We start from the raw sequence: 10,991 nt of genomic DNA on the forward strand, positions 1-10,991 counted from the left end.
CCACCCCGACCAAGCAGGACGTGTCATGTCTCGTCACCCCCCTGGCAGGACGAGACAAGCTCTCCTGGCGGGACAGGACGAGCCTCCTGACCCCCTGGCAGGACGAGTCAAGCCACCCCGACCAAGCAGGACGCGTCATGTCTCGTCACCCTCTTGGCAGGACAGGACAAGCTCTCCTGGCGGGACGGGACAAGCCTCTTGACCCCATGGTAGGGCAAGTTAAGCCTCTCTACCGCCTAGCAGGACGCGTCGCGTCTCGTCACCCCCTAGCAGGACGAGACGATCTTCCAGACCCCCTGGCAGGACGTGTGACCCCTCCAGACCCTTCAATAGGTCTCGTCCGCTCCCCTCCAAACATGACTGTCCCTCCAATAACTGTCAAATGACGATACTACCCTGACCCTAACAACTCTACTATAAATACCCAAGACAAACTCATGTCAATGGTTGACTTTTTCTCTCTCTAACTAGACTATGTCAAAACCTCTATTCAACTATTTCTCTCACTAGAAACACATTCGAGGCCGAAATCAAGAAAAAAGATAATCAAAGCCACTCCACTCATACATTTTCACACAAAAAACGAGGAACGATCTCATTCCATTCTCTCTAGAGTGGGAGAGATAAGTTCACTCTCTCTCAAAACCCGAGGCTCATCCCGAGCCAAATTATATTCCATCTACGATCGTGTCCAAGAACTTGAGAAATCAATTCTCTCGTTCTTCATTAGATAAGAGGAATATCCCTTTACTAATCTCGCAGATTCGAAGACACGTGGTCAAGTCCGTTCACGTCACGTGTTCATAAGTGTTGAACCAAAAAACGGCTTAACATGTTCCAATTTGAATATGATCCAATGCTAGTTAGAAGACCATACGTTGGTGTAGCGATTCATCCTCTTTTCAAGATAGATAATTAGACTTTGCAATCTTGATTAATGGCCAAATCGTGTGAAGTTTGGCCCACGGACATTAGCAAGAGACCTCAACTGATGCGCATTAAGCTTTGGCTTAGACATCTAAATACCAAGCTATTCTTGTTGAAAAAACAAAAAAAAAAACATTAAAAAAAAAAAAACCACTTCGAATCTAGGATACTAAAAAATGACGCGTCTTTCTTAATGCACAAAAATTGGAGGCCAATTTACAGTACAACAATAAAAACTTAGACGACATAAATTCAGACCAAATCTTCCAATGTCAAATTACTTATTATTATTATATGTTATCAAGGCCTTTGAGCGCATTTACATTGTATTGGTTATTGATCATCAATAAAAATATATGGTTAAAAATTAATAGATGGGAGTTATTTGAGCAAAATTGTCAATTAATTGTTTTTTATAGAATAAGAGTGCCTAATTAACTATAATCAATCAAATATTAATTATTTTACAAACGATAAGTTTTATGAGGTTTAGTGGCTTATAAATTTCATTTTAATACGTCAACTATTGATTAATTAACTATAACCAATCAAATATTAATTATTTTACAAATAATCAATTTTATGTGGTTTAGTCACTTATAATTGTTGTGGATTGAATAAGTGACTAATTAACTATAATAAATCAAATATAGACTATTTTACAAACAATAAGTTTTGTGCGGTTTAGTGGCTTATAAATTTCATTTATGCGGTTTAGTTGCTTATAAATTTCATTTTAATACGTAAACTATAGAGTAATTAGACTACAACACTTTCTTAGAAGGAAAAAAAAAACTTACTAAAGTAGTTTCTTTTTCTTTTGAAAATATGTAATGTAGACAATTTATACATGTAATGTAACTATGTAAGACAGAAGGGAAAAAAAAAATGGGGTAACGTGAACGCATTCAAAAGTAGACAAAACAGAAACACGAGGGATCATTAAAGCAGCACTCTTTCAGTCACAAACTCATATAATATTATACATATACATATACATATACATATATATACCCCACTTGATGGATGGATTTAAAATAAAAAAACACCCACTTGCTATTAAATAAATAAAACCCCACTTGCTATTTGAAAAAAAAAAAAAAAAAATCCACTTGCTAGTTGATCACCAACTTGCAGAGAGAGAGAGAATAAAACCGTCTATAAACCAAACAACCAAATGAGAAATCAACCTAAAAAGAGAGATAAAGACGAAGCAACTTGCATTTAAACCCCTTTACTTTATTCAAAGTTCAAACACCAGAAAGACGGAAGAAAAAAATTGTACAAGGAAAGTTTGAGAAACAGACAATTAACAAGTTGCATTGCATACTTATCTCGCCAATACATTATTCTCGAGTCTTATTTCTTATTTTTTATTAAAAAAAAAAATTATTTAAGCAACTAAACGATGATAGAATAGAATAGACATGCCATCAGAAAGAAAGATGGTCATAACTTGCTGGAAGAGGCTGTTATATTCCCCCTCACGTTCTTTTTAATTTAATTAGATTAAAAATATATAAATAATATTCCCCGGACGGAAAAAAAATTTAATTTCAACTTCTCAGTAAATTATTCAAAAAAAAAAAATATCTTAGTAAACCATATATGATAATTTTTTTTTATATATATGCAAGTTGATATATTCATACATACTGACCAGCTACCAAACCCACGTTCTCTTTCAATCTTTTTCAATTGATTTATTTTTTTTATAATTTTGTTTTAGTGTTTGTATTGTATGCATATGTACTATCATAATGCATAACATACAGTTTACGGTCCAGTTACACTGCACTTCTCTTCTTTTGCAGGAAAAAGAAGAAAATAATGGATATAATTTATATAGTAACTTCAATAAGCCAAAAGTACTTTGAACTTTGAACTTTGAACTTTGAACTTTGAACTTTCCCTCTTGCAAATATAACAGAAAATTTTGTCAAAAAAAAAAAAAACACACCTAGTTTCTGGTCTTATACAAATCTTAGTTAGCAAAAGGCATTAATAATAGCTAGACTTCTGCATTAAAAATAAATTGCAACCAAAGTCAATAATTATAATATTCAATGACAGAATTGAATGATTAAGTGTAGTACTGCATTCCCATAAAGACTAGCCTTAGTTTTATGTTTAAGCTAAGCATCAATATATATAACTACATTACTTAGTTTCTAATTCAGTAAATAAAATAATAATAATAATAATAAAAGTTACTACATTAAAGAGGTCATGTAGCAAGTGCATGACTATTTCGAGGTGGTCCAATTCATATAATAGTTATCGCGATTCAAGACAACCCGTTTGCAAATTATCTATTAGCAGTTTGGCTAATCACATTCATATATTAAACTTGACATTTATGTTTCTGTAAATACATACATACACGCACATATATACATTTATAAATATGTAAGTATATATACATAATACATGTATCGTCAGAGAAGCGTTAACTTCTGGGAGAGGCTGATCAAAGCTGGCCACTTCACGTGGTCAAGCTTGTATAATTGTATAAAGACCAGAAACTCAAAATTAAATGTCTTGTATTAATAATAATGACATTTCAAATTAGTACCGAAAAATTAAGAAGCGCTAGAGATTAAATAGTTCACATAATCATATGCTAGTCTTTTTTATCATCTAAATTATCTGTCACTAACAAGGAACGAAAAATTTAATGAACAAAAAAGAGAGAGATCGGTTGTTACTTGTTTGATCTTTGCGATTAAAATGTTGATCTAATCATAGATAATATTGCATGTGGACTTACAGTTACAAAGAGAGGAGACACAAGACACACAAGACGATAAAATTGTTAATATTATATTAAATTATCTTTAAACAAAAATAAGAGAAGCAAAACTGTAAGGAAACCAACAAAAGTTTGTGATCAAAATGTTAATAATAACAATATTATTAATATTCATAATGTTGCATGTGGACTTACAGAGAGGGGAGAGAGACACGAGACGATACGAGAAAAAGAGGAGAAAAAAAAAAGTGTTAATATTTATTTCGTTTGGCGAGTTTCTCGGCGATTAGCGCGAGAGATTGGAGGTTGCATCGGACAATGGTGTCGACGAAATCGCGAGTATCGTCGGTGGTGTTTCCCGGCGGAACATCGACGACGTACGACTCGACCACGACGGTTCCGGCCGCCGGAGAAGGATGGAGCGTCGTGACGGAGCGGTAGTTCGCGAGGCGGTGATCGCCGTCGACGACGCTGAAGCTGATGACGTGGCGATCCTCGTCGAGGATCTCGAGGCGCTCCGTGGAGTTCCGCGCCGGGAGGCCCGAGACGACGTCGACGTGGCGGAGGGTACCGACGGTTCCGTCGCCGCCGATGACGTGGCAGCTCTTGACGAAGTGCTTGTAGCCCTGAGGGTTGTCGAATCGGCGGACCACGGACCACACGGTGCCCACCGGGGCGGCGATCTCCTGGATCACGGCGGAGCACGATTGGTGCGCCCTCACCTCGTGCGCGTGCATACGCGCCACCGCCTCCGGGAGCGTCGCCGACGTCGGTCTTCCCGGGGAAAGCTTTGCCGGCATTTCTTATTTTGGGTTTCAAGGGTTTTGTCTCTCTTGATTTGTATTGTGGGAAAGATGGTTTTTAGTAAATGTTGATTTGGACTTTAAGGAGGAGAGAGAGTGGGATGAGAGGGTTTTATATTGGGGAGAGAGAGAGAGAGAGAGAGAGAAGGGGTATTTTTACTATGTGGTAAAATCTAGAGGTTAGAGTTAAACCAATAATCGAATCGAAATTGAATCATCAAAATAAAAAAATAAAAAAAAATTTGGGTTGGTCAACCGTTTTGTAAAATTAAAACATCAATATATTGTTTACTCGGTTGAATTTTAGTTAACGGCTACAAAAAATAATTTTAATTGGTCCAAATAGTTGAAGACCAAAATTTTTGTTCCGCTTCATTTTTTTTTTTTTTTTTTTTGAGTAGAGACATTGTCGGCCAGGATTACATGATATATTAGCAGTGCAAAGCGCAGGTGACACTATCGACCAAGATTACATAGTAGGTGACACTACTGGCCAAGATTACATACTTGTTAGAATAAATTTGTTCCGCTTCTTAAATCGACCATAACTGGATTTAGCCCTATTAAAAATTGCAAATTTTTGTAATTATCATGGGTTACGGAAGGATCATCGGGCATATTATCTCAATGAAAATTGCACTTAACTATTTGGAAACTGCAATGAAAATCTCAATTCCGCCTCTTACTCCTTAGTCCTTACCACGATTTACTATTTTGCGCTTCATTATTGTTTTTCTAAATAATTTTTTGAATTATAAGTTTTTGTTATTTTAGTTTATTGAGTTGATTTAAAGTATTATTTTTTTTTTATAGATCTATTTATTTATATCTCCAATTTTATCTGAATTTTTTTGGGTATTCATGAAGCATATTCTCGATTTTAAGCTTTGACTTGCACAAGTCAATAATGGTGAATAGGACTGAAAATGTGATTGATACTTTGTATCCTAACATCCTGACTTAGTTTTCTTATTGCTTGAGAATGAGTTATAAGTCTGCAGCTAATCAAGTATTAGTTGTGATGTTATTACCCCGCGACACTCCAATACTACTAGCTCATTTTCTTAATAAAAATAATAAAAAAATAAAAAACCTTTATATATTAGTTCAATATTATCCTTTCCATGAATTTGTTGTAACTTGTTTACTGCTTTTTTTTTTTTTTTTAATATGAGCTCGAGTTTCATTTTATTAAAAAAATATTCCACTAACTCGCAATAAATTATTTTGCATTTATAATTTATTTATAAATAATGGTCTGAATTTACTCATTTTTTAGTCTATGCATACGATAATGGTTTATCCGATCATAGTTGTCACCCGTTTTTTGTTACACCCGGTGCGGTAAGCGGTTCACCAATAACAGCAGAGTTTCCACATTGGCGGTATCTCAATCTTAGTGGTTGGCAATAAGAAGAGACAAAATACGTTTATAAAAAATATAAATATTTTTTAATATTAATAATAAATCAATTAACTAATTAAACGAGAAAGGAAAAAAGACGCTGCTTATAATAAAAAAAATGGGAAATATCTTGATTATGTCATTTATGTGTGAGACTGGATCAATTTTATTTGATTTTGAGTGTTTTTAATAATATGATTCAATTTTTTTGTTTTTGATTTTCGAACTAATGATCGGATCGGTTTAGTAAAAAAAAAATGGTTAATCCAATTATTTAAAATTAATATTAAAAGTTTGAAACCAATTTTAATAAGCTCATTTTTACATTCGAGATCTAGTTCTAAAACGGATTTAAAAAGCAAGGTTTAAAATACCCCTTACTGCAACCGCGCCGCTCTTCTAATTTTACTTGTAACACGTGTATCGCTTAGCGTATACCGTGATTTTTAAACATGCCGTGACTATATATATATATATATATATATATATATATATATATATATATATATATATATATATGTATATGTATAATATTTTTATATATATTACATATAAGTATAAAAAAATTAATTAAAAAAATTAGAATTTTTACGGTATTTAATATGAATGCTCGATATTTGAGTCAGTATTTCATGAAAATTTAGTCTAAACGTGTGCGGTATCTGCGGAATTCTGTGAAATGTGTGCGCTTAATATTGCTTTAGTAAGAAAAAGTGTTTCATCTTATCGTGTCTAATGATTAGTTTGAATTTTTGTCCTTCATCGAATTAATAAAATAATAAATTATATAAAATAGTTAAATTGATTACTTCAACTAAAATTATTATTCAACTATTTAAATATTAACGAAATAGCATAACTCATGCCTCCATCTTTATAATATAGCGCATCCGAATGACTTTAGTTGAACTATTTTCTTAATTTTTAGATAATATAACTATAATTTCAACGTAGTGTGTTTAAATAGATTATATGTCTAACTTTCCCTTAATAAAATATGTCGACACAATTGACTAAATTAATGGCGTGGTGGTGAGTGAGGGACTACTAATAGCTTTGAAATAAATATTAATATCTAAGAAATTCGTTAAATATTCAATAATTGGTTTTATGAAGTTTTAAAACCGATAACACGTTGAGTTTCATTAAATGGAACAATTAATAATTTTAGTTATGGATTGACTCAGTTATTGCTTAGGCCAATTTTCAGTTTTTTTTTATAGCCTTAGTTTTTATTTTGTGCTATTGATTTACAACATTCATTTTGAGATTCTCTAGTCTTGTTTTTTGAGAACGAAAATTGTATTATTGATAATATTGATGAATAGTGAATACAAAGTTCGCAGAGAAGATAAGCTCCTACATAATTACTGAAACTGTTCAGAGAAAGAATACACTAATTAATAAAGACAACAGATTTCTCCCTCACCTTACATCATAGAAGAGAACTAGTTTGGCACACTATTGAGTCCGAATCGAAGACCAGAATCATCAAGGTGGCCTTCGCGTAATTCTTCCGTACCCTTGTACTTTCTGACAAGGGTCCTCGTCCATAATGATAATTTTTTGCCATGGGCTTTTGGTTTAGTGTATGATATTCTTCTTGAATAAGCCCATTTAATTGAGTTGGCCAAGTGGAAAAGCATTCCTTTCAAGGAAGGCCCAAGGTCATTAGCATAGGAGTTGCTTCAGAATCATGTGGAGCGATACGAGGTTTTGACGCTTAGCGTTTTTTCCGCCCACATTTTGCGTCAAAGCTGAGTGAGGATTGTTTACCATTTTTTCCTCCGAAAATGACGTCAAAACAAGTTGGAGATCCAATCCCGGGGTTATCATGGTGATTCTCTAGTCTTGTTTGCACTATATAATAAGATAAATTACATGTAACCAATGTACCAAATAGGTGTTTAATTTAAGCTTGTAGTTTGATTTCTCTCCCTTCCGTCTCAAAACTATAGCAAAAACACAAAATCTAAACCGTTGGAAAATGGGTTTCAGTGAGTAGTCATTCTTCAACTATTTTTGTAGTCATTCAATGTCAACGAGAGTTAACATCAATAGGGAAAAAAACTTAGACTAATTGACATTTTAGGTGACTTTCTAAGACATTGAGGCAACCGCAAATCTACTGAAGAATGACGATTTCGGGATTTTGGAGGTCTTCGTGTGAATATCCTTTGCGAGATATCAAAGACTTCTTTGAATGATAAAAGGGACTCATGGTTTCAGATCTTTAGGATAAATTTGAGCAATAATGATCAAACATTGGAAATTACGATCTTCTAAGGTCGCCTCGAAACACCAATAATGTAAGACTGATTAGCACTGAATAGTAGCACTTTATAAAAAAAAACTTAAATCTTGAAATCAAAGCAGTATCTTATTGTGACACGATTTAAACTAATTTTGAGAAAACACGAGCTCTATTATTTAAGGCCTCCAATAAACTCCGAGTTAATTTCAAAATTCCAAACTGAGATGGACTGAAAATCAAGATTCTCATATTCAATATTTTTCATTTTTGATTAGTCAAATATCTCTGGCAATTAGCAATTTCGCTCACCTGAAAAAGGATTTCAAAGGAACTTCTGAAGAAGCTGCTCGATGATCATCGCAGATCCGCAACAAACAAGCACGCGGTATTTTTTTTTTTCTTTTTCAAAATTCAAATATTTACTTTACTATTAACACCACACCAATATTTTAAACATTTCATTTTTTCAATAAAAATAACAGAAGAAAAAATTGTGCTTCCGAGAGAGAACGAATATAACATATGAGCAAGCCAAAGGAGTCTGGAATATATATAATTTTTATAACAAACTTACAGCTTCTCAAAACTTGTCAACTTCGACACCGTCTCGGAGGACTTCATAGGCGTCTCTGCTCCGGCTTTTCTTCATTCCGGCGGTGAAGTGGACCTTCGATACGTCGGCCGAGATCGACGTCACTTTCACCCATATCATCACCTTTGTCTTCATGCCTTCGATATCGGCGAGCTTTCCTTTCTCGAGGAACCCGGTCACGGTGGTCATGAAGCGCAAGACCGACGAGTCCTTGTACCCGACTTCGCACCTCGTGGGAATGTACACGATAAGCTTCCCTGTGGCCTCGTTGAACTCGTAGTTCGTGGCGTCCCGTGGGAAGATTCCGACGGGAAGCCCGTAATCTTTCAGAAGTTCTTGCAACGGCTTTTGCATTTTACCTGTTTCAGTAGTATTAACCGCCGTTTACATTAATCACGAGACTGTTGCAAAAACTCAAATGGTACCGTAATTATCGCGTTTTGGTCCTTTAACTTTTTTTTTGTTTTGTTAAAACACAATATCATCCTCAACCTGAACCTGAACGTTTTTTTAAGACAAAATTAGTCCCTTTCGTTGAGTGAATGGATGGAATTATACGGTACCTTGCAACAATTTTTTTTTTTGTTTTAAAAATGATCATCAGAACCAAGATGTAACAAGTTCTGGAAAGTTGTATTCTGATAATAATTCTCCAAAAATAAAATCGATGGTTGAGGAGGATTTTTTTTCTAAAAAGAGTTCACCGACCAAAATGCTTCAAATACGGAAGTTCGGAGATCATTTGAGCCAAAAGGTCTTAATTGAAAAACAAGACCTTCGAAAGGTCCGCTCTCACCTAAAAAGTAATTTCTTCCTTCCCTCACAATTCACATACCTTCTATTGTAAAACATCTAAAATTCTACACTTGAATATTTGGCAATTATTACGATTCCCTCAATCCTAAGATCGCATAACAAGAAGAGCATACAAGATTAGCTCATATAATGCTTTTGAATGTTTTTATTATAACTCAAATCTATCCTGGAAAAAGAATAAAAGCAACAACTTGTTGTTAAGCTAACACCAATCTGCATTAACAATATCTCAATTGGTAAAGCAAGCAAGTTCGAAACGCAACCGAATAAACAACCGTTACTCACAACAAAAAAATAGTCAATACAAACATGAAAACGGAGGATAAACTTTGTACCTTTGATCTTATTAACCAGCCATTTCGTTCCACCTTCGATACTGGTTGACAATGACTGAGCATTTAAACAGAATGCGTTAACACAATATCTCACATTCAATAAACCCAAAGTAGAATCTAATCTAATAACATGATCTCAAGATCATTTTAAAAGAGAGATCATTATCATTTATCAAGTCAATTTCAGCGATTTTTCCAGATCGAAAAATTTACTACAGGGCAGCCATTGGTCCCCAGCTGGAACAGAACCGACTCATGAATTGACTACACACTAAATATCTGATTAAACATTTAATTATCAGAATGGATAAACATTTCTGCTGAATCTGTAGAATTTTGACTAAGCTCATCAACCAATATTTCGTAACGATGCATTTATATTCTATACATAAACTTCATCACGAAAGAGATATCATAACCCTAATTCGATCAAAGAATCGGTCAATACATTCCCGGATTTCATCTCAACTGAATTAGAAACAGAAGATTTTCCGAATTAAACGAAAAACATGAAATAAACTTACGTTGAAATCGTCTCCGACGGAGTTGATCTCTTTGTTGGCCTTTTGGTTGAACCAATAAGAGCCGACCTTATTCAGAATCTGATCCATGGAATTCCCTAATTCTCTTCTCTCGATTTGTGTGTGTGTGAGAGAGAGAGAGAGAGAAGGGAAATAGGAAGTCTTCGCGTGGAATTCCCTATTTGTTTTCCTTTTCTTGATATTTTTTTCCGATAGCCCTCGAACTATTATCCATGTGATATTTTGGTGTCTCAGTTCATTTTATCCAGAAAATGATCCTTAAGCTATAAATTTTGTAGTATTTTCACTCATTTTTTCTAGAAATATTCATTTATTTTTAGTTAAAGCCAACACCTAAACAACTTTAAAAAAAAGTAATAAAATAAATAATTAATTTTTTTATAGTGGTCATTTTTTTAATTATTATTAAAAACACAATACTCTGACCATTTAAAATTATTTTTTAGAACTATATATAGTTCTGAATGATTATATTTTGGTTTAATTAGTTCTTTTGTGTTAGTATTACAACATATCAAGTTATTTCAGCTGACGGTTACATTTTAATTTCTTCAGTCATAGATTT

The 10,991-nt window shown here is 33.9% G+C and overlaps 2 protein-coding genes across 2 annotated transcripts; both read right to left on the bottom strand.

The window, feature by feature from the left end:
* Positions 1–3,732: 3,732 nt before the first annotated feature.
* On the bottom strand, positions 3,733–4,565 carry PYL4 (PYR1-like 4). Its single transcript, XM_089607317.1, has one exon. The coding sequence runs from the start codon at positions 4,477–4,479 to the stop codon at positions 3,931–3,933; it is 549 nt and encodes a 182-aa protein (XP_089463443.1). The 5' UTR covers positions 4,480–4,565; the 3' UTR covers positions 3,733–3,930.
* Positions 4,566–8,588: 4,023 nt separating this feature from the next.
* LOC149405582 (uncharacterized protein At5g01610) lies at positions 8,589–10,620 on the bottom strand. The gene is made up of 3 exons (XM_089607988.1): positions 10,409–10,620; positions 9,885–9,939; positions 8,589–9,092 (listed from the first exon to the last, which is right to left on the bottom strand). The coding sequence occupies exons 1-3, from the start codon at positions 10,493–10,495 to the stop codon at positions 8,722–8,724; spliced, it is 513 nt and encodes a 170-aa protein (XP_089464114.1). The 5' UTR covers positions 10,496–10,620; the 3' UTR covers positions 8,589–8,721.
* Positions 10,621–10,991: the final 371 nt, after the last annotated feature.

This window comes from Urtica dioica, chromosome 2 (genome assembly GCF_054948205.1).
Source record: "Urtica dioica subsp. dioica isolate 48M chromosome 2, U.dioica_male_clone48M_v1_H2, whole genome shotgun sequence".
Lineage (NCBI taxonomy): Eukaryota > Viridiplantae > Streptophyta > Magnoliopsida > Rosales > Urticaceae > Urtica > Urtica dioica.